At 44.4% G+C, this 24,252-nt stretch overlaps 2 protein-coding genes and 1 long non-coding RNA gene across 4 annotated transcripts in view; 1 reads left to right on the top strand and 2 right to left on the bottom strand.

Annotated features, from left to right (window-relative positions):
- The window catches only part of LOC310785229, a 33,782-nt gene extending 20,373 nt beyond the window's left edge, over window positions 1–13,409 (top strand). Inside the window, exon 4 of the long non-coding RNA XR_014553152.1 lies at window positions 13,289–13,409. This is a non-coding gene — a long non-coding RNA (uncharacterized lncRNA). The remainder of the gene's footprint in view (window positions 1–13,288) is intronic.
- On the bottom strand, window positions 4,809–8,879 carry LOC310785412 (trophoblast glycoprotein-like; the record flags this gene model as incomplete). The annotated part of the gene is made up of 2 exons (XM_083646467.1): window positions 4,809–7,645; window positions 8,620–8,879. The coding sequence occupies 2 exons, from the start codon at window positions 8,877–8,879 to the stop codon at window positions 6,796–6,798; spliced, it is 1,110 nt and encodes a 369-aa protein (XP_083502593.1). The 3' UTR covers window positions 4,809–6,795.
- Window positions 12,688–22,965, bottom strand: tmem222b (transmembrane protein 222b). 2 transcript variants are annotated; one of them, XM_083646237.1, is made up of 6 exons: window positions 22,830–22,965; window positions 20,933–21,017; window positions 19,323–19,354; window positions 18,967–19,063; window positions 18,744–18,874; window positions 12,688–15,502 (listed from the first exon to the last, which is right to left on the bottom strand). In XM_083646237.1, exons 1-6 carry the CDS (start codon window positions 22,946–22,948, stop codon window positions 15,415–15,417), a joined length of 552 nt encoding a protein of 183 aa, XP_083502363.1. In that variant the 5' UTR covers window positions 22,949–22,965; the 3' UTR covers window positions 12,688–15,414. The 2 variants fall into 2 exon arrangements, with proteins under 2 accessions (XP_083502363.1, XP_083502362.1); XM_083646236.1 differs by having other exon boundaries at window positions 18,739–18,874; window positions 22,830–22,963.
- Window positions 22,966–24,252: the final 1,287 nt, after the last annotated feature.

Here is a 24,252-nt window from a genome sequence, read left to right as displayed (position 1 = left end):
GGTCGGATGGCTGCAGCAGGTAGCCCAGCCAGAAGAACATTGCAGTAGTCCAGGCGAGAGATGACCAGTGCCTGGACAAGGAGTTGTGTTGCTTCTGTTTTGCGGATGTTGTACAGGTGGAGAACCTACAGGAGCGGGCAGTTGCTGCGATGTAGGCTGAGTTGGACAGCTGATTGTCAAGGATCACTCCAAGGTTCTTAGCTGTTTGAGAGGGAAACACCCTAGTGTTGTTTTCTTTGGTATTATTGTGTATGCGATGATGATTGCTGGGTAATATGTATGTTGTTGTCCAATGCCAAGTCTCTTTGATCATGTGATGAGACGATAACATATATCTAGTTTAGACACCAAATCTGAACCACTGACCTATACAGTCAATGATCTGAACGTCAAGACTGACAAGCTGAGCACATCTGCTCTGCAAGCCGACCATGCACTCATGAAGCAAGCAGCCGTGACTTTCAAACCTAAAAGCAGCACTAGGGCCCATCATAATAGCGTGCACTGGGGCCTGTCATAACTACCTTGCGCCTCATACAATCCACAATATTGTAAATGTACATTGCCAAAAAAGACAGATAACTGTGCTGGGATGCAACCACAGGCAGTACCAAATGAAGTGTTTGGAGATTAATCATGCCAGGCGTATCCCTGCGTAATGAAGGGGGGACTTGATCCCAGGTGCCTTCAAATGACTCCTGCTTCCAGCTGGACTATTGTATTTGCCCGCTCCTCCACTCCATTCAAGCCTGTCCCATCGATGCATGGAGCGGATGATAAAGTATCGCAGGAGTTTACAGTATCTTCTCCTTTCTTTTAAACAAGGTCAAGGCCATTTATAATCAGGGAGGAACCCAGTCCCCGCGCAGCTTCTCTGGCTGAGAGGGGCCAACGGAAAGCTTCTCCAATGAATCACGCTGCTGCTTCCTCTGGTATGCCTGATCAACTGAAGTGTGCCATTGTGTTGTGGTCTCCACCGGACCAAAGACATCTTTATACTGTATTGCTCTCTCTGGAGGATCTCTAGAAGAGATCTGTTTCCTTTTCTTTCAATCGGCACACATGAAGAAGATAGAAAGAGAGGGAGGGGAGGGGTGGGGTGGGGGTGGGGGTGGGGGTGGGGTGGGGTGGGGGTGGGGGTGGGCCGGCTGGGGCGGGACCAATGAGTCAGTGTATGGGACACAGAGAGAAATATGTCTTCCTAATTGAAAACTCCCCGACCCCATCTTCCTCTAAACAACCACAGCAACAACAAAACAAAAGTTCTGACAAGCCACATGTCCTGAGAGGCTGACACCCGGCCAGCTGGGGGACAGCGGCCCCCACAACAAGGCTCCAGGACGGTCTCCGTATGAGCGGAGAGGCCCCGGGCGGGGGGATGTGTGTGTGTGTGGGGGGGGGGGAGTATGTGTGTGTGTGTGTGTGTGTGTGTGGGGGGGGGGGTTATGGGCCCACGCTGTCGGTGCATTTACAGTTGTAGTCAATTCAGAGATCAATGGGGGCGCAGTCGTGAGGACTTCAGAGGGAGGCTGCATTGTTGTGGTGGAGTGTTTTACACGGGCCTTTTCTTTCGCATGAGATTTTGTCGGGCGCATTTGTTTCTCATTTTCCTCGAGTGGAGTGATCCGCTGTGGTCGGCGGGCCGACCAAACCCAGAGGTTTCTGTTTAAATTTCAAGAGCATAAAGAATCCCATTATGAAATGTGCGGCACATACAGGAACATTGTGTTGTACAATCTTTGCGGTAAATATACCCAATTGGGAATGATGCGGATTGTACAATCAAACTCAAATGAAATCCGTTCGTGCTTCCAAACCATGTTGACGAGATACTGATGTCAGAGGAGTGATATCTGACACATTTTTATGGCAGTATACAAAGTTTTGCCAAGTGTGTGTGTGTGTGTGTGTGTGTGTGTGTGTGCGTGTGCGTGCGTGCACATTCACATGTGTAGGTGTGTGTTTACGTGTGTGCCTATAGAGCCAGCACATATGAACGTGATGAATGGGAGGCCAGTTGGGTTTAATGGGTATTGGGCCAGCTGTACCAACTCCTCTCTTGCATCCGCTGGGAAAGACAATTAGTCACATTGATCAAGCGAGCAGCAGAACAATGGCTGATACCCCTTTGGAAGCACTTCTATGGGCCGGTCACCGCCTTTTAGTGACCGGACTGGTTTGACATGCCGGATAGGAGGCATGCAGGATCCCGGGCAAATGAGAGCATTGATCTCAGATCACAAATAAGATGTCAGGGACCATTGTGTAAAGAAGGAAAGAAGGGGGGGGGGGGAGATGATGGCATGGGTCCCTAGCTGAGGCAGAGGCCAAGGAGGACACAGAAACCAGCATGGAGAGAGAGAGAGGGAGAGAGAGAGAGAGAGCTGTGTTCGTCATACCATGCCAGCGGAGGGGAGTGGATGCCACTGTGTCTTTGTCGTCATGCTGTTGACTGTTGTGGTCTCTCTTTAACATGTTCAATTCCTCACAGATGTGGTATTCACTTTTAAGGCATATTCCCTATCACGGCCATTAAATCCATTTAATGGCACCAAGATGTTCCCAGAGACAGGAGACGTATAAAAGCCTCCGTCGCTTCGGAGGACCATTTGCAAAACTTAAAGCATAAAGTAGTATATACTGTATTTTGTCGTGTTCCAAAAACCGCATGCTGCGCTCAACTAGAGCAAAAATATAAAGCTATTATAGAACGCCTATAAAGTTTTTTTTTTAAACGACTTCCTCAAAAGAAAAGCTTTCATAAACAGCTTGTGGGAATGAATACAGGACGTGGAGAGCAAACTGTGAAGCTGATATGTTTTCTGGGTCAAGCAAAACAGGAGCCAGACAGAGCTATTTTGATATAACCATATCCTAACTATCCTAACAATAGAATGAGGAAGACTCTGTCTGCATGCATTTTTCTCCTCCGCCGATTGGCTAATCAATCTGAAATTGCACATGGGCATTGAGCAGTGGGATAGGCAGGAACTGACGAAGCCGATTTGTCCATGTTCCCAACGTTACGCTGTTTATTAGCATTTTTGGCAAGTCTGCATGTAGTTGTGGCATGCGCATCTCCAGGTCCCGCCCCCCGGAGATGCACATGCCGGGTATGTATGGACCTGTTCAAATAAAGATCTGTCCAATACACACGTATGCAATGTGAAACCCAGAGGTAATTGGCCGAATTTGTCTGCTTTTTAACAAGGCTTTACTTTTGCACACAGTTGTTCTCTCGCCATTGCCTTCCCGCTGAGACAATCTCACACAGCCAATTGATAGGCCTAGTTACATCACCACACAGCCATCTTGGTAGGGAAAAAAAACAGGTGATTGTATTCAATTAAGAGGTGATTACAATCAAATGGCACAAACAGCCAATGAGCTGTGGGTATTGTAGCGCCATATTGGTAGGAAAAACGCTTGTGGCCTCATGGGATTGCTGCTAGCAAACAGACATTAGGCCTACATTTCTCAGGCTGCCAGACTCATTACATGTAATATACGAACAGGTCCTCATCCACTCTTTAATGACACACAGTAATGATGAGTAAGCGACGAGCCATCTCTCTCCCTGCCCTGACAATTGACACCGGTAACCCACAGCCACCTTCACGCCGTCAGCAGTGGACACATCGCGCGGCGCAACGGCGAATGACAACTTCTCCGGGGAATTTCCTCCCACAGGCAATTATGAAGAATGATGACACTTCCCCAACAATGGCCGCCCCAGATCAGAGCGACCAACTTTGTCACCGTGAGTGAATCCTATTAGCCGGTGGCATAATGGCCCTCTTGTGACAGCGGAGGGAGAGGATGAGCATCACAAGGCGATCTTTTGCGTTGGGGAAACAAAGCCCGTCTCACACATCTGGCCATTGGAGCCGCACTATGTGTCTCTGCGCTGGCCTCAATTGTTTTAGGAGAAAACAATTGAGGCCAGCGCAGTGAATGCCCAGATTTATGCGCTTCTGGCTGCAACGATACGCAACATGGCTGCAACATCCAAGGCCCCCAGGAAGACAAGCTGTCTAATGGAGATCCTAATAAAACAATAACACATCAATCCATCATACAATTGACTCTAAATATTATGGACACTGTGTTTTGTGGCACACCTTATTGCAGGCCAGTGGTTCTCAACAAGGGCTCCGGGGACCACCAGGGGTCCACGACAGGGTCCCAGGGGGTCCCCAGCAAATTGATAAATTGGTAAACGTCACCATTATTTCATTTACAAGAACGCACCATCAGAGAATGTAGATGAGAAGAATGGCTGTGTTGATCACATGTTATCTCTCTACCTGCAATGCAGACCATATCATTCCTGGACAAAATCATATCTAACAAAAATATCAAAATCTTAACCACTGAGGTTCTGTGGCCCTAATGTGGACTGAATTAGGGGCCCTTGATATGAAAAAGGTTGGGGATTACTGCACCAGGCGCTGTTCAATGCTAAATGAGTATGCAGACTTCACAAGGGCAAGATTTCTAAAGCTTTATTTTGTCGTTACACATGCAGTAAAATGGATCCACACTCTATAAACATTTCTGGATTGCTATCAGAGGAGTTTGGAGAGCATCTCGGAGGAGTTTGGAGAGCATCTCCGTGGGATGACAACACTTCTTTGGCTTGAAACAATGGGAGGCTGTCTCGCTCAGATCCACGCCCCCCTCCCTCCTGTCCCGCTCCCACATACCCAGATAGCCAGCAATTTGGGCCATAACAGCAATAAAGCAATAACGTTGTCAGGAATTGCAGTGTGCCTAACAACCCCCCCCCCCGTATCTTTTTTCTCACTTCATGGCATCTGAATGGTCAGAAAGAATAGTTGCTTTCTCTTGGGGGGTACTTACAAAACTAGGGACAGCACCTATAACATTACAGGAGAAGAAGAAACATGACATTCTTTCACATTTTGCTGATTCAGGAATACAATCCACTTGAAAGGTTTTAATGAGATTCAGTTTAAACATGCATGTAAATTTGACATTAACAATGCTATTTGACTTGACTATGCATAGATTTATTGATGATCCATCTCTAGATTTCTGAGTCTAGTAGATTAATGAAGGAATGATGGCAACAAACCATGACAGACTGCAACAACTTCCACTGGATCTTTTTTTTTGTCTTCCTAACATACCCCCCCAAAATCATATAAAAAAAATATGAAGGGAATAAGTTAGTCTCCACAGAGTAAGAACAATAGTTTCCTAAGGCTAGTTCCTTTACTGGTAAGAGCGAACCATTCAATGAAACTATGTAGCTGGTGTTTCAGAATCATCTGTATCTTATCACTGGGAAAAGTCCCCTAAACAGAAAAATGTGGAGAACCAGGCTTTCCTTCAAAGAGCCTCCAGAGCGGCTGTTGTCTTCAAGGAGGAGGGATTGCTTTCAGCGGCCTCAGCCGGGGACTGGTTCTCATCATTTTGACAATAAAACTCGAAGAGTTAAAACAAAGCAGCGTTTCATGAGAAAAAAAAAGGGGAGGGGGGGGGTGAAGAGATTTCCGCCGGGCCTGCGCCGAATTGTCCCCTTCCAATCCGCAGCCAAGGAGGAGCGGAGCGCTGATTTTAGGAGGGCTTAGGAAAAGTTTTCCGCCCCTTTGGAGACTTAATTCCTCTCTGGCACCCTGGGGCTGGAGGACAGAAGACCAAAGGGCTTGTCCTGCTCGAAACGCTTCCAAGATGAATGAGAGCTTGTGCCTGAAATTCCCGGAGGGCTTGGTTTCGTACTATCTGCATTTTATTGGCAGACTTGTGTGTGTGGCTTTACACAAGCTTGACAGGAATACGATGTGAAAATATACCACATAGAAACTGAGTTGTTCATCTCACTTGATTTCTTCAGCTCGATTTCATGTTTCTCTCCCCTTCAATAATCCTGACACTATATTAGTCCAACATCGACCTCACTCCTTTGTGACCAACCAACAAAGGCACTTACTGTTACTCTAGTTTGGACATAAAGAACAGGCAAGAACAGAGCAAAGCTCTATAAAGTTGGTAATGAGGTCTTCCACGTAGCAACTGGCTTCTTAACGCTCGTGTCCGGTCGCCTCAAGGGAATCAACAAATCCAAGACTGTGTGTATTAAAAAGGGGTATTAAGTTGAGTAACGAGCTCCTATGGGAGAGACAGGCAGTGCATGCTTTCATCAACAAAGCTAAAAGAGTATGAACATGAGTGTAGGTACACTCACCGAGCACTTTATTAAGAGCACCACACAGGACTGAATAAGCTACTGGGTAGGTATCAGCTTTCAGCTCAGTGTCAACCGGCTAGCAAAGTGACATCCGCCTCAAGGTTTGACGTGTTGCATTGATTCTGAGATGCTTCTCTGTTCACCACCACAGTCGTAAAGAGGTTATCTGGGTTAGTGTCACCTTTCTGTCAGCTCCAACCAGTCCATTTTCCTCTGGCCTCTCTCATCAAAAAGGCGTTTTCGTCCACAGAACTACCGCTCACCGCCTGGCACCAACAACCATGCCACGGTCAAAGTCACTGAGATCACATTTGTCCCCATTCTGATGCTTGATGTGAACGTTAACTGAAGCTGCTGACCTGTGTCTGCATGATCTTATGCATTGCACTGCTGCCACATGATTGGCTGACTGGATAATTGCATGAATAAGCAGCGGTACAGGTGTTCCTAATAAAGTGCTCGGTGACTGTATATATTTACAGACAAATATGTACACTTTTTACATTCTTCTACTAATAAATGCATTAGAAAAGAGTCAGGGTTGTCATATGAAAAAATGGCAACGGTGATTGTCCACTCTCTCACACATCGGCGCTTGTGGAGACCTGTGATAACCTAGGGTCAGAATCCATCTCATAGCGATAGTGGTAGCCCTCCCACACCTCTCTGCAGGCATCGCGCAGGTCATTGATCCGCTTCTTGATGCCCTTGCGGTTGAGGTAAAGTACAAAGAGGAAGACCAGGCCGACGAAGCCCAGGACGATGCCCAGGAAGACGTACGAGGTCTGCAACGCGAGGTCCGCCCCCGCGTCCCTCTGGTGGCACCCCAGAGTCAGCTTGCCCACAGCCAACAGCGACGTGTTCCTCATGCCGGCCGGGAAGGCGCACACCAGGCCCTCGGCGTCCCAAACACGCCCCTGCGACTTGTTGAGCCACAGGGCGAAGGGTTCGATGCCGCAAGTGCAAGTGAAGGGGTTCTCCCCCAGCAGGAGCCGGGCTCCGGGCAGGGCATCCAGTTCCAGCAGGCCCTCCTCAGGCAGTGTCTTGAGGGCGTTGAGGGTCAGGTCCAGCTCCTCCAGGTCCTCCAGCCCCGAGAAGGTGGCGTTGTGAATGGCCACCAGGGAGTTGTTAGAGAGATGGAGGCGCCGCAGGCCGCCCAAGTGGGAGAAGATATGTGCGGGCAAGAAGATGAGGCCGTTGCCGGAGAGGTCCAGCCCCCGCAGGGTCTCCAGGGAGCTCCAGCGCAGAGCGATGGCCAGGTCCGTCACCGCCGTGTGGTTGTACAGGGCTCGGCTGAGGTTGAGCTCTCGTAGGGAGTGGTTCTGCACGGTGAAGGCCTCGGGGTGGATGACGGCCAGCTGGTTGTTGCTCAGGTCCAGGGAGCGGAGGCTGCGGAGGCTGGTGAAGGTGTGGGACTCCACCTCCAAGATCCTGGCGGCACATGGGACAAAATATTTGATGAGGTCTCATGAGATTCCATTCACACTATACACGACTAAGGCAGTGCAAAATAAAACAGAACAACTTCTCAGATATTTATGAGGCATAACTGGGCTAGTTTGTTTTAGGTCAAAACTTAGATCAGACTGAACAAGGCCGTTAATTCCCTAAACCCTGTGGCAAAGTCCCTGCATCTAATGTCATTTTCCGCAAAACTTCCACACCTGCTGATATATTTACTAAATATGGAGTATAAAGTGGAGCAAAGGCTGATGACTGAAAAATGTAATACTTGGTCAGTGTGATAAATTATCAGCATAGAGGGAACTTTGGGCTTGGATGCTGCCTGATTGTGAATATATATTCTGTGGACAATTTTGCTTGATTTTTGCTCTCCGTTATATAATAAGAACTACCACCAGAACTCACTTAAGCTCAGGTAGAGCGAGTGCACACACCTCGCCATAACCTGACTGACCGATTGAATGAATAGAATCAGCAATAAGTGTGTTTCTTTTACCCATAACTTCTTCAACATTCAAATTTAAGGACTTTTCAATTACTTTTCCAGGCCCAATTCCCTCAAATTCAAGGACCTAACACGGCATAGTTTGAGACATGGTACATGGATCAAGCCACGGTTCATTACTGTTACAACACTGAGAATGAGAACTAGCATGCTTTACAACAGGCTCACAGACAACAATTAAAAAGAGAGGCTTGAATGTGTGAACACTTCTCAACTGTGCTGTTACATGTTAAAAAGTAAAAGCAGCTTAAAAAAAAAAAAGGTCAAAATAACTTTCTATTGCACAAAATATATCAATTCGAGCACTTTCAATGACCCATATCTATTTATGTCTTAAAATGAAAAAGAGAAAACTTGCATGGCCTTGGGTTTTTTTTACTCTCAAATTCACACACTTTCAAGGATTTAAAGGGCCCGTTTGAACCCTGATGATTACCTGTTATTGCTCAGAGACAGGGTGGTGACATTCTCCAGCCCTTTGAAACACTCGGGGCCGAGTCGGCTGATGTGATTGCCCGTGATGAACAGAGTCCTGGTGTAGGCGGGGATGCCGGACGGCACGCTCCGCAGCTCTTTGGACACGCACTTGACGGTGTGCGCCGCTTCCGAGCACTCGCACCGCGGCGGGCAGGACGCGGACGCGCAGACGGAGCAGAGGAGCGCACAGAAAATCACGCGGTGCGCCAAATCCAGCATGTTGGGGAAGGAGACTACGAGCGATAGTGTTCAGGGAGGGAAGAGAGGAAACAACGGGCAAAACGAAACGATCAGCTCGTCCAAGACCGCATCTTCATCATCTGCTGTCCGCGCCGGGAATGCTCTTCAACTTTGCATCTCCGCAGACAGAAGCGGTGTGAGCGGGAGGAGGAGGCAGGGACCAGGCTCTGATTTCCATGAGAAAAAACACTGGGGGTCTTGCTGATCCGTGGGGTGCTTTTGATCCTTTGCCGTGGCAAAGCGGGGCGTCGCTTCTTCTCGAACAATGAAGTTAAAAAGGACCATCGCCTTGTGCAATGATCTGTGGGGAGGGGCTTTTCTCCTGGACCCACTTCATCTCCCTCCCACACTATCTCGTCTAGCGTAGTAGGCTAACAACACCACATTTTCATATTCATATTCAACGCTTCGTTTACATAGCCTGCCTAGCCATTCAGTTCAGTTCAATTCAGATCCAAATAGCTTTTTTGATTGGCATGAACTTTTAATAGCCTACTACATTATAATGTACTCCATGTAGCCTATGTAGATATAGGGGGGAATACCCTATTAGGGGCTGCATTGTTCTCCTTAAATTGACATTTTGCTGCTTCATCTATTAACTTTTCCTGGAGCTCATTGGATATGGTCTGGTAGGTTTAGGATTCTGGTATTAAAGGAATGAATGAGGAGGACGTGGTGGGTCACACCTCTCTTTCTCTTCCGTTTTTAGGATCATCATTTTCACATAGTGCAACCTAATATAATATATAACTTAAAACTGATTAGTCAGTTAGCCAGTATGGTGTGTACTGACCATACCTCAGCCCGAGTGAGTCCAAATCAAAGATGAGTTTGGTGACCTTGGTCTAATAATCTATTCTATGACTATCACACACTGACACAATTATACTATCAATCAGGCATTGCTTCACTTTGTCATCGTCCCCACACAGTCATATAAGGGGGCTTGGAAGTTTTGGAGATGAATGATGCAGGGACTTCGCCTTATCTTTAGTGAATGTAATGCCTGGCCGTCGTCCCACTTACCCAGGTGGTGTTTAGCCAGGTGGGGGTGGGTGTTTGGGGCCCAGAATTCAGGGCCTTTGATCCCCCTTTTCCTGAGTAGCACTGTGATGTTTTGCACGACAATTGCCATTGAATGGGTGTTTAGCCATTTGACAGGCCAAGTAACAAACCAGTGATACCTATTCCAGAGCAGTGATGGCATTTGTCCCTGTGTTTATTTCTGCAGCAACTTAAACTATGAAGATTATCACATGAAATGCTTGTGTCGGTATTTGGTGTGGTAGAGGAGGAAGAGAGCAGTTGAGTCTCAGGTTTTGCCTTTCATGGCTCAGGAAACCTTGCAATCCAAAGAGCAGCCCTCCTCCTGACAGGCTTGATGAAATACAGCTGCCACAAAGAAATGATCTACATCCATGAAAAACTCCCACAGTTTTCTACAATAATAGACATCTTTATTGGTATTATATAGTTAGAAGTCATATACATTCAGAGTTCACACAGTCACTTGCACGTTTCTTAAAATCCCCTATGGGCTATAGGCTATGATATGCAGCATAAATTATATTTTAGGGGATTATAGAAACAAAGGGGGGTTTTGGTGTAGTATAGACTGGTATAAGTATATGGATAGTGCCACTAGTAATGGCATCCTGACTATCTTTTGTCAACGGACTGAATTGGTGGAACCACAGGTCTCCACATTCCAGGACCTGGCTCTTGGATACAAGAAGGCACCGCAGCAGGCAACATCTAAAATCCATTCAATGGGTCTCCAGAGAATATTGCATTCTTGCACATGCACTCTGATAAAGGCTGGGTGTAACATCTATCATCTCATTTTCTATATATACTTTGTTTTTATGTTTCCCTATTTGATTTAAATACATTGAAAATGTGTTACTGGTGCCACAAGGTGTAGTGCTGTGCTGTTTTCTGTTGCTGCCCCCCCCCCCCCAAAATAAATAAATAAATAAAATAATGCAATATGCAAATGTTTCTATCATTGCAAAGTATTACGGGAGGTGTGGTACAAGCAAATTAAAAGGTTTTGCTGTGTGTACCCTGCAAGAAGAACCTCACTGAGCATATGCGTACTATACAATGCTGCATCTTTTTCAGCTTGGATACACAAATGTTTAAAAGTCATGGCATTTTCAGCTGTACTCAGCATAGATAGACCGTGTCCGGGTTTATTCATTTTCTGGACAGGCTGCACAACTTTTAATATCAGCATTCTGAAAAAGCCTGCTGGTCAGTAGACTGTATGGGACATCAGTCTGATTGCCGTCATCCCAAATCCCAAACCTCAATTTCCACTTAATTTTAGGGGTAGATATTTGAGAACCAGGGGCATAAAGTAGAGAACTGGTTATGTTTTGTTTTGAGTAGTTCACCTCCAAATCCAAACAAAAGCAAGCACACAATCTAAATTTTAGATTCGGCTTTGGGGCAACTGCTTGAAAAACAAGCCTGCATCAATTTTTCATAAAAGGGGAAGAGAAACCAAAAAAGCAGCAATGGGCTACCCTTGTCCCAAAACGTGTTCTCTAAAAAAGCAGTGGTTCTTAAAGTGGGGTCCGGGGGGGTTCCATGGGGACCCAGGCAAAAATGTGAATAACTTATTTCCACTACAATTCCATCCATAACACAATGACAATGTATGGCTATTTTGTTCATTGGTTTCATACACTTGCTATGATAAAACATCTAAAGCAAACATGTTTGCTTGGGGGACTGATGGGGGACTCTGGGACAAAATCTTATCAAATGGGGGTCTGTGATCTAATTAGTGTATGTTTAGGGGGCCTTGACGTGAAAAAGTATGAGAACCACTGCTCTAAAGGGAAGACTTCACTCCCCAAATTGCGTCCAGATTCTCCATTTCTCTCTCCTCCAGAATGCCAATGAACGGTGACAATCCAATCTTTGTTCATAAGTGGCGCCATTAAGAGACCAAATCAACCAAACCGAAATCTGTGTTGCCTCATTTTGATGCTTTGTAGTGAGCGACTTCCCTGAAGCTCACATCACTTTGTTGGCAGTTTGAGATAACTGGAGTCGCAAGAAGAGGAGAAAATGACTCTGCACTTCTAATCTACAGCATCTGTAGCTAACACATTTCAGTACAGGCATGGCATCAAGTCAATATCAACTTAAGCAGGCCTATTATAGTCTAGTTTATTATACTTCATTGTTACAGGTTCACGTGTACCAGCAGCAATCGCATAAAACCTATATATCCTTAGAGAAAGATAGAGTAATAAATGTATAAATTAATCGTTAGGCAGTTGGCTGCAACAATATGCAGCATATTCATTTCAAGAAGCCACAGTATACGAGTAAACCACCGACTTCTCTGACCGTTCCTGTCCACCGAAAGCGATACAGGGCGACCGTCTCGCCTTCGCCCTGTCAAGCCCCGCCCCGCTGCTGCAGCTTCGTTGGCTGCCTTGCTGTATTTCCGTCTTCAATTGGTCGATTTCAAAATGGCCCCACCTCCTGGGATACCTGGCGTCAGGACATCGTGAACGACAAGACGGGAGGAGGGGCCAAAATTAAAATAGACCAAATGAAGACGGAAATACAGCAAGGCAGCCAACCAGTATCCGGTATCCCAGCATGCTTTGCAAGGTGATGAGCAACGGACGGCAGCGACGAGAGGAGGGGCCATTTTGAAATCGACCAATTGAAGACGGAAACACAGCAGGGAAGCCAACCAAGCTGCAGCAGTGGGGCAAGGCTTGACAGGGCGAAGGCGAGCCCATCGGCCTGTACGGCTTTTGGTGGGCATTAACCCTGAAAACACACACACGCCCCAACTTCGCTCGTAGTCTCGCATGCATGCAATACATACATGCTGGCATGCAAGTCACGTGCTCGCTCACAATGTCAGCTCGCATTCACTCGCTCTCTCACACACACACACACACACACACACACACTCACTCAGGCACGAATCTGCTGTGCTGCAGAACAGTGATGCGATATGTGTGTAGAAGAGTGGAATAACTACAGAACATTACAGTATCAATTATTCACAGGGCCACCCTGCAGGGAGAGATCCGATTTTTGCAAACGATCCAAAGAGCACCTGATGTGGAACGTGTGCCCAAATATTTACAGGCAACATGGGTGAAATGCACACAAGGTCACCGTGTATCTTTAAACATAAACCCAGTAAAGAGCCAAAACATTTTGGCATTGTGTAACCCTTAGCATCAAGTCACATCTGCTAACTTAAAAAGGGGACAATAAAGACAGATTTAAATGTATATTATGTAGGCGATCCACTTTAGATTATTGCAATACATTGGCCAGTATATCAAAGCGTTGTGAAACAGCACTGACATTTCACAATGACCTTCTAATCTGATCTGCAGCGTTGGGACACAGCAGGCGTGACGCTGCCTCGTCAGGCGCTGCTGACTGGAGGAAACTCTGGATGTTCAGCAGGAGCTGTGAGAGCGTGACAAAAACCTGAGGATCCTGCTGGCTACCTGCTGCTTTTTTGGCAGCACCATGGATCAAGAGAGGGCTCAACACTTTTTCTGTCTGATTGCAAACAATGAAGGGATTTGAATCCACTCGCGAAAGCCATGGCAACGGATTTTGAGTGCCAACCATCATCTGGGATTAACGCATATTTAAAATGACATAGAAAACCCAATACAGATGGGAGTGTTTACACAAACATTGATAGAAAGTTCGCTTGAAACCAAATACACAGGATCTATGAAAGAGGTATTTTTTAGGCACCGACAAGCTTTTTTCCCCTCAATGGAAAAGGCAAAAGCAATAATAATGAAAAACAAAATGGTCCGTCTCTGGTTGAATAAAATGTCAAAATACAGGCCGAGGTTTCGTTATTCCAAATGAGGTCAAAGGCTTTTCATTCAGTAACTTGAAGAGCAAGTTACGTCTTCGAGGACACAGTTTGAGTTGGTCTCCCGTCTTCATTGGCACAATAGTAGAAAAACAAAGGACTCCCCAAAATTCTATAGGTCTCTGTAGGTATTTTCCACAGCCACGTTCACTACGGTTGCTACGATCAGTGCACTGATAATCTGCAGTTAATGATATGAAAACATTTATCACAAAACTATTAAAGTGGTACCACGAGGTGATACTTCTCCAAAAATACACAATGCAAATATTTCAGAGAGAAAAATATTCTTTCAGAAGATGCAGATTTACCCCATGGGGTTATAACTGGATATAATCTAATGCAGTAAGAAAATGCACAAAAATACAAACTACTCCGGCATATTAAGGGTTAAATTGTTGTATAAGAGCAATATCAAATCAAGCATGAAATGCGATAAATTCCTAGAAAGGCATATTGATTTAATGTGTTTTTGCTCCCCAATATAAAAATGTCATTCAGGAAGCACTGAATCAAGGGACTATAATCCCAATCCATTACAAAAGTAAAATAATTAGAATCCGAAACAAAAGCATGAATGTTTCCGCCCCAATGGAGTCAAGAATGTTAGTGCCTCGTCAGCTAGAGAAGTAAACACCAAACCTAAATAAACCGGAGATCTAAAAGGTAAAAAGCACGCTACTTGAACTGCCATCTGCTATTGACTGACGTATGTGCTAATGACAGGTCGTCAACAAACATCACCTGGCACCAAAGATCAGCCCATAGCAGATGGCAATTTGAGTAGTATGCTTTTTACCATTACATGTCAGGCTTTACACAGTTTGGGTTTGGTGTTAAGTTACTCTTTAATGTAGCTAGCTCAACTTCTACTTTCCAGGAGGCGATGGCTTACACCCCCTGTTAAAGGAGAATTTCGTTTTTTTTTAACCGTCGGGGCCACATGGCAGCGTGCTGTTCCTCCATGTAAATAGACAGTTTTCTTCCCGTTTTCTACCCATATCGTATATGATCCCTAAAGAAACATCAGACTGCTAATCACCCCCGGGCTATTTCCAGTAGTCTTTACCAGGGATCTCATTTCCTCATTCGGGGCCTGTGTCACCAACTCTCGTCAAGTCCGGCGAGACTTTCCTGCCGGCTGGCCTGTGTGAATCACTGCGGAGAACACTGGGTGAGTCGTCAGATAATAATTAATGTGAGGAGAGGGCTCCAGGTAAAAGAAAAACAAAATTCTCCTTTAAACTTTCACTATTTATAATCCATAATGTGTGTGGTCCTGGTGGGTAGTTTAGCGCCACTCAACTTTCTCAAAAATATCCCTCAAAATAAATAATTAAATTTAAATCAACTCCCCTCCATTAAGTTTTCCAGCTTCACCACTAGAGTGACGCCATTACAGCTCGCATGATTCCCGAAAACCAAGCAGGCGTTGGGTGTAGACTTGGAAGATGTCCGCCCTCCTCTTCAGCATCCTCCTCCTGGGGGTGAGTACCGGTAGTCCTTATTCCCTCCGTTACGACGCACAGAACACAAGAGTGATGCCTCCCTAGTCATTTACAAGGTCGACCGCGCGTTCGACCTGCAGGGGTTGCCCCAGTTGTCCTTAACCCGCCTCCCAGGTCACCGGAGGTTAAGGGTCAGGGCCACTGCAAGGATGACACCCATCAGCATCAGGAAAGGCAGCCAGCTCTTCAGGAAGCCTGCACAGCTGGATGCAGCAGAGAAAAGCCCAGGGAGACAGGAGATAAAGGAGAATGGAGGTGAGGACAGGGCTTGAGAAAGAGCAGAGTGGAGGTAAGGTCAAGGTCAAGGTCAGGGCAACCATGGGGCCCCTGGACACACGTAGTAAGTCTATTGGTGCTTTCCGACCACATAGTACCAGCTCATCTCACCTCACCTCTGCTCACTTTTGGTAGTACAGTTGGGGTCGGACGTTTCCATACACTTAGGTTGAAAAGTAATCAAAATTTAATTTTCAACGACTCCACAGATTTCATGTAAAAAATAAACAAACTATAGTTTGGTAAGTGGGTTAGGTAATTTACTTTGTGCATGACACAAATATTTTTGGGCCAGAAGTTTGCATAAAAGTTGACTAACATTACAGGGATCAACTGGGGTGTGTTCAATATGAAAACGGTGTGCACCATTTTGCGACGGTTTCCAGGTTGAAAAGTCATGTTTCCTTGCATGATTCAATGCACCACCGTTTCCGTTTAAAATAAACATTTGGCTATGTGTTGTCGGGACTGAACTTGACCCCTATCCTCTGACAGTGCAGTGTGTGGCCCAATCTCCACGGAGCTGAGGAAATACAGGGCTGCAGAGGAGGGAGGCGATGGTTAAGGAAGAGGAGACACCGTATATACAAATACATGGTTTCTATCGAGAGTTTAGCCGGAACCAAGTTGGTGCGCACAGACAGGAGTTGCAGTGAGAGCGGCAGCATGATTAAAGGAGGGGGTGTCACTATTTACTTGAACAATATGGTGCAACATTACAGTGAAACAGCCAGACATCAAACTGGTAGCAGAAGTCTCCCTTCATATTACTTGGCCAGAGAGTTTTCCAAAGTCATTATGATTGTGTCTACTTCTACTACATTCCTCCCGCATAGTGGGCTGCCTGCTGTCACCGGCCCCTAGTGGCCAGTGGCCACGTGGCTATCCTGCAATCTTTGTGATGTCTATCCTGCAATCTTTGTGATGTCGCAGCTATCAATCAATCAACAATCAATCAATAATTTTCACTCACAATGTCATCAGTCATGATGTCATCAGTGATGACGCATGAGCAATTGTGATGCCCAGGTGGCAGTGTTTCCCACAGGATTTTGAGTATTTGTGGTGGGGGACCGCAGACCCCCCCGCAAGATTTTTTTAAACATTTTAAAGTAAAATGCATGAATTTGGTGTACTTTGAGAAAGCTTAAGAGCAAAATTAAAAGGCTAGATCTATGAAGAACATGTCATCATTACTGTGCTGTGGGTTTACAATGACAAACTAAATTTATCCCTATAGGTCAGGGATACTCAACTTGCTTTGCCACTTTCATGAAATGATAGAAGGCGAGGGGCCAGTTAATAAACAAACAATATACATTTTTCTGTAGCGGATTGTAGGTTTTTGGGGTGTCAGCCGGAGTTTAGGCTGACAGTGTTGTGCACACCGGATAGTTAGTTAAGTTAGTTAGGTTAAGTACATACATAAGTGCCTGGGTAGTGAGCAGATGGCGGTATTTCACAATTTAGCAGCTAAATCATAGATTATTGAAAGATATTCCATATTCCAGACTGAAATGCTATAACAGAAGTATTGGCCAGAATGACATGAACATTTATTGGACACTTATTCAGCGGATATCTTGCATGTTGCGTTCAGGTGCACTGTAAAAAAAAAAAAAAAAAAATTTTTTTTTTTGGTCAACATCTTATTGTGGCGGTCAAAATATTATTGTGGCGGCCCGCCACAAATTCCTTTATGTATGGGAAACACTGCAGGTGGTTCTAATGTATTGTGGCCTACGGCTAGGGGGCACAAGAAGTACGCAAATACAATCATCATCACCACAGATAATTCTTGTGTAATTTCCCACCACCCATTGCCCTAACAGCACACTCTTGAGACAAGGCCAATGTCATCGGCGATGATGTCATCAGTCATGATGTCATCAGTGATGTCACTTGAGCAATTGTGATGCCCAGGTGGTTCTAATGTATTGTGGCCTACAGCTAGGGGGCACAAGAAGTACGCAAATACAATCATCATCACCACAGAGAATTCTTGTGTAATTTCCCACCACCCATTGCCCTAACAGCACACTCTTGAGACAAGGCCGACGTTATTAATTACCCCGCGTTTGCTGTAACCACGGCAACTGCAGCCAATGCCATAACAACCATGCAATCCACACCATTCCTATGTTGTCTTGGCCACCTCTCACATGAGGGGATGGATGCACAGTCCCATTTTCTCCATACTAAACAGCAAAGGTCCAACAGAACCATGTCCTATATAGACTCTTACATTAATACTTCCCAAGAACCAGGACTCTCTCTCTGGTCTCCTGAGACACAACAGGTTCAAGGCATATCATGTGAAATCATGCCCGTGCTCCTGGGATCTCAGGCAAAAAGCTTTTCACAAGCTCCTGCTGCAGCCCCATTTCTAATGGCTGCTTTGAACAGAGCAGAACAGATATAGATAGTAGGGTTTGCAAGATATTAATTTGAAGGCTGACAAAATACCAATATTTTTCCAACTGAAGCTGCTGGTATGCGATATTTTCTGTCACTATTTCAATGCCAAAATATATATATATATATAAAAAAAAAGACACAGAGTCGTAGCCACGCTGTTATTGGACTCGGTGGCTTGGATTTGGTCGATGCTCTATTTTGTTGCCGCAGGTTCAGGCTTTATTGGCTGGGCTATGAGCAAGAGTCCAATTTATAACCTCAGCAGGGAAGGATTTATTATTTATTTATCACTAATCTCACGCGCGTGAACTCACTGTGTTCACACGTGACTTCTGTGTTCATCAGTGATGTCATAAAACCACTGATGGATTTATGGCATTTATTTGATGTCACAATGTCTATGACAGCATGCTTGCATTGATATATGTCTGGCAAACTGGAGATACATACATAGTACAATACATACATTCTTATAGACGCCTCGGCCACTAGTAGCCACGCCGTAAAAAATAAATAAACAATGTTAGTGCACAGAGTAGGTGTCAAAAAATGTGACAGCATCAAAGCCACATCGTTATTAGACTCCGCTGCTTGTTTGTCTATCGGCCTTGTGAGCACAGGCCTCGGCCGATGCCAATTATCTCAAAATCCATCAATTTGCCCGACCGATGAAATGGGTCCATCACTACACAAAACAGCATTGAATATGGGAAGGAGGATACGGGACACTTGGCCCTGCCCTCACCTTACCTGACATGTTTTCCATGGATGAGAACGAGGAGGCAAAGGTTGACCATGTTCCATGAGGTGCTGTCTTCATAACGCATTAGGTTCAGAGCCATGGCGACATGCGAGTGACAGTTGTCACAGCAGAGGTTGTGCTTTGGAGAAAAGAAGACCACACATTAATATTGGTGTATTCTGTTACACAAAAGCAGATATAGCGTGCGTGTCCACAAAAGCATGTATTTACCATCCTGTGCTTATACTCCTCTGAAGCATCGTGCACTGCTGTGTCCCAGGCGTTGGAGCCACTGGCGTACACTTTGCTCACATCAAGTATCCAGTACCTGCAAATGAAGAGAAAAGTCCAAACTCGCAGAGCAATGCAGCAACATATTCTGTATTCTCAAATCTTTTCAAATAAACACAATCAAATAAATAAATAAATACATATTCTCAGAGCGGAAATCACAAAATTGCTCAACTTTAATTCTACGGAGACATGCTGCGTTCTGAATATTGCTGCCTGGAGATCGGCAACATAATGTGTGCTGAAAAATTAAAACCAATGTAATCAAAATACCCCAAAGCTCTTTGTTTACTTACTTGGTTGGTCTCCCAAAAGCCATGTTATCTTCCTGCAAAAAAAGTGAACACTTTTTTATTAGTTCAGAAAAAAATTAACAGTAAAAATAGTTATGGACATAAACAACATTGGAAATTTTTCATTAGAAAGGAGGAAGGAGGACTTTAATACCAGCAGAGGAAAGATAAGGTAGCTGGATCACAGCAGATCATACAAAATATCCTCATTCATGCTTCCCTGATTCACCTGAAGTCACCTTATGTTCTGTGCCACCAAATTCAATAGTCCTCTGACGTCTGACATCATTTTTCATTCCAAACGAGGGATACTGGATCCCGCCCCCTTTCAGACTAACGGGGGAAATCAACAGGGGTGTGAAATGACTGCCTTTAACTATGTCCAATGCTAATATCGATTTTTTTTTGCTTTTGAGGTTCCTCTAATAATACATTTCTTTATTTATCTAGGTGAATTCTGATGGATTTTGAAGCTGCGTTGAGGGGGGGATCGCTACAGCCATACCTAGCATTCTAGCATTTTGTTGCTTTGTGAAGGGAAGATAACACAACGTCGGCACCTTGGTTGTCAGCAAAATATTGCTTTTAAAATGTTGAAATATGTAATAACTTCATATTTAATTGGTACTTACATTATTTCACCCAATTTAATAGCACAACAATTGGCAAACGGAATCCAAAAATTCCATGACAAAAAATGGATCCGGACACAATCCGAAAGCCATGAAATTAAAACTTGAGAGGACTATTAATGCTTGAAAATGTACTGCCAGCATCTAGTAAAACACATTCATCTTTATAATTAATTAATTATAATAATATTTACAGCCAAACCACACAGAACAGATGGTCCCAAAAGGCACTTCTGTTGCCTTTTGGAATGGCAACAGAAGTGCTGTTATTTTTCTCTGTGGCTAATCCTCAAGCAAGTCTTCATGCCTGGCAGGCAGCCCCTTGATCGTGACTCACAATCTCATGATCATACAAGGGACTGCCCGACATAAAGACGATTTGTGAGGGATGGTCTTTTTAGTCGAGACGCGCTTGTAAGCTAGCTTCAAGGGAGTTGGAGTTGAAGCCTTTTATTGACCCCTGGGTGGACTATAAGGTTTCATGTGCCATTACTAACTCAATATTGATAACAGTATCCCAGAGTGGGATCAATAACTGCAGAATTATTCATCTTAAGTCTTGTTTAGGTTTAGCGCAAATCGCAAAACTTGCATGTCTTCAGTTTGTGTGTCAAAAGTGAGCTGATGAAAGAAAGCATTCTGAAGCAATTTAGGAATTAAAGGAGAACTCAAGCCTACTTAAATGTCCCAGAAAAGTAGTCGCAGGAAGTGCAAGCAGTAAATCAGAATCAGAATCAGAATCATGATTGTATCATGATGTATCATGATTCATGATTGTATCAATCATAAATGTATGATCATTGTGTAAACCTACACAATATGTAGCAAGATCCTTATATTTACCCTCTATGCAAGGGCAAAAGCTGTACGCAAATGAATCAATTGCAAAAAGAGACTAGCTATCAGTTTGGCTTAACACATAATATATCTTGACCCCAGAATGACTTGTGTTAGCCTTAGACCACTAAAGTCCTTACTCACTGAGACAAAGTAAGGTCCAGCGAAGTCCCGGATGACACCACTGGAAGTGCAGATTCCCATGTGTCCAATGAATGGAAGCAGCCATCTGAAACAGTAACATGCAAGTTAACAAATAAGAAGCATTCAACGACAGAAAAATTAAGACATGCCTAAATCTTAGTAGTCAGACAACCTCTTCTTTGACCATGAAGGACATTACAGAGACCAGTCTGAGATACTACATTTTCAATATACAGTATTTATTCAGTATTCTTGTGGCAGAAAGTAAAATAATACATGAGGGGCACAGAGGCAGCCATCATAAGCCTCATGAACTCTGGACTATGCCCGTTGAATCAGGTCCGGACATTCCCCCGAGTTACCCTTTCACACAAGAGCCATTGTTTCGTGTAGTTTGTTTTCACATGAGGAAATCCTCTGTGTGGTTTGGCCAAGTAGAGAGTGCAGGGGGGCGCAATGTACTGTACAGTGTCTCACCAACTCCCTAAGACATGCCTCCATGGTCTATTTTTTCGCTATTTCCAATCCTGAAAAGATATTTGCCTTGCTGGCTTTCTCTCTCTGAGCAGAGCCTTTCTGTGAGGAGAGGAGAGGAGGGGCAGGGGCAGACACGCCACAGGCAAGGCAAGCAGCACACAGACTGACGCACACACAGCGAGTTGCAGTGACAGAGACGGAGAGATGGCAGAGATGGCAGAGAGAACGAATGCATCTTGTCACAAGTGCAACAAATATTTTGTTTGTAAGCACACGCCCACTCACTCTCTCTGGATATTAAACTGTAGTATTCAATTCAAACATGCGCTGGTCTGCGAGCGACATGGACATTGTACTAGGGGCGTGGGTGGTTAAGATCCGTTTGTGCTGCCGTGCACTCAAAACGAACAATTGTGTTCATACAGTACATACCCCATCCGTGTAATGTCTGGAATATCTTCAGGGGTTCACTGCATGTCTGAAAAGGGCTATAGTCTGGTTTTGCTGTAATATCGAAATATAGGTTTACTTTGAAGATTCAGGCTTGTAACCAATTTTGTACTCTGCACCCCACTTTCAGAACCACGTACTGTTCTAGGCTGCAGCTGTTGATTTTGACAGCATGTAAATGGAGATCTCAACTGTTACTGCTACTTATACTCAACAGTAGAGTACACCAAATACAATTGATGTGCGCGCACACACCCTGGTTAAGCCCGGTGGCCAAACCAGAACCAGACCCGCCAGGTTGGGGAGGGGGGTCCAGAGTCCCGACACCCAAGGTTGACAACCACTGCTATAAATAAATAAAGCTAAAATTGGCAACCAGCACAGGGGAGATGACGCTAGATGTTGCAACTACTGTACATGGAAATTGCCCAACATCAAATATTGTTTATGAGGAGGTGCTAATCTCTTGCTGTTTTTGTGCAGTATTTGAGCCCAGTTGATGAGAAGCATCACAAACCAACCCAAACTATAGCTCTAGCGTTATTCAAGTGTTTGTTCTCTTGCTCGTAGAAGTTGATTTAAGACCTTTTGGGAATTGTAGGGTTGGACAACCCACTATAACAGCAATGTAACGTGATTCAACCAATCAATCAGCTTTATTATCAGACTCAGAGTCCAATAAAAACATACATTATAAGACACGTTACACAATAATAAATCCCCCCCCCCCCCACACATTTTTTTTTAAATAAAGAGGAAAGGAACACTGGCCCCAGTTAAATCAGATATGGTGTTAACTCGTGTTAGACCGAGTAGCTCGTTAGCTGATCAACAAACAGAGTTTGGCCAACAGAATGCATGTATCGGGGCTGGCTGGCTAGCTAGCTAGCAAAGCTGTCACTTCGTCCCATGATGTACCGACGAAAGCCAAAGCCAAAAGTAGGCATGCAGACTGGCTGCGATAACTTACGATAACACGGGGATAGGTGTCCATACGATACAGTAAGGATAGCGATTTTTGTCGTGGTCAATTTTCTCAAACGCTATGTGGTAATTCTTCATGGTGTCGATTTCAACAACATCCGCCATCACCAGCTGTGGAAAATGAACTTAATTCGCCCCACTTCCAGCTGCGTCAAGTCAGCCAGATAGCCAGAACAAGGCCAGAACATATGTGATTTGGGCTTCAAAATAAAAGCAAAACATTTGTCAGTTTGAGAGAAAAGTGTTCGGAAAGCATAGTCTAGGAGTGTGCCCTTATATCACAGATTGCCACAGAATACTCAGTGCAATCTTTATATTGTAGCCTAGATGTAGATAAACCACAGCTGGAAAAACAGATACTGCTGGCGCATTATATTGTATAGCGTACAGTGGGGTTTTATTTTGGGAATTCGGATAGGAAGTCTTGTCTTTATTCTGGGTAGCTTGATACTATTATCCTCTTTGACAGCAGCAGCCAAGCTTCCGGGGTCTCCTCGAGGCTCGAGCCGGGCTCAAGCCAGAAAACAGCCACCAGTGGGATGGTGGTAGTAACTGCGAGAAAAAAAAACAGTTCCAAAACCAAAGCACTCAAAAATGCAACCAAGCAAGTCAATTAATGAATTACCCCCTACGGTAAAAAATAAAAAAATAAAAAAATATTATATAATTATATTTATTATATAAATAAATAAATATAAATAAATACAAAATAAATAAATAAATATATATATATATATATATATATATATATATAATTTATTTATTTATTTATATATATATGGATTTATATATATATGGTAAAAGTATATAAAGTAAAAGTCCATATGGAATACTGCACTGATAGTATGGGAAATAAAGGAGAGAAATAGTTTAATGCTTTATCTAGGCCAGTGATTCTCAACTTTTTACATATCAAGGACCCTGTTTAGTCCATTAGGGTCACAAACCTCCATTCAATGTCCGATGCAAATCTGAGAGCATCTTTATTGTTAGATATGATTTTGTCCAGACTTCCATGACTATCTGTACGAGATAACAGTGAAACTAGGTTCAAAATACTCTTTCTTCTACATTCTCTAATTATGTCAACTTCTTGTTAACTAAAAAAATCCAATTGCTTGGGACCTCCTTAAGGACCCCTCGTGGTCCCCGGGCCCCACATTGAGAACCATTGATCTAGGCTACAGTCAGACGCACACTGGTCATCTGACCTCTACAATAGGTCAGAGGGTGACCAGAGGAGGATTAAAATGCTGATGGGCTCCTGTAGACCCCCCAATCATACCATAAAATGCAGGCCTAAGGTCTAAATAAATGTCTCCTACCACATTCACTGCCATCAGCATGAGCATAGCAAGAAACACTAGACATGTTGCGTCAGGATACTGGCTGTGCATATGCATATCACA

This window comes from Poromitra crassiceps (assembly GCF_964638095.1).
Source record: "Poromitra crassiceps genome assembly, chromosome: 11".
NCBI classification, from domain to species: domain Eukaryota; kingdom Metazoa; phylum Chordata; class Actinopteri; order Beryciformes; family Melamphaidae; genus Poromitra; species Poromitra crassiceps.
The sequence above is the reverse complement of the archived record's forward strand: the minus strand, read 5'-3'. Positions and strand labels throughout refer to the sequence as shown.

What these genes read in the sequence shown, in the direction of transcription:
- tmem222b (XM_083646237.1), bottom strand. Translation starts at nt 22,948, where the DNA reads ATGGCGGATGTTGTTGAAATCGACACCATGAAGAATTACCACATAGCG. An exon ending in CTGGACCTTACTTTGTCTCA is followed by an intron (nt 19,355 to 20,932) that starts GTGAGTAAGGAC and finishes CTTTTTTTGCAG; the next exon opens with GAAGATAACATGGCTTTTGG. An exon ending in GCTTTTGGGAGACCAACCAA is followed by an intron (nt 19,064 to 19,322) that starts GTAAGTAAACAA and finishes CTTCATTTGCAG; the next exon opens with GTACTGGATACTTGATGTGA.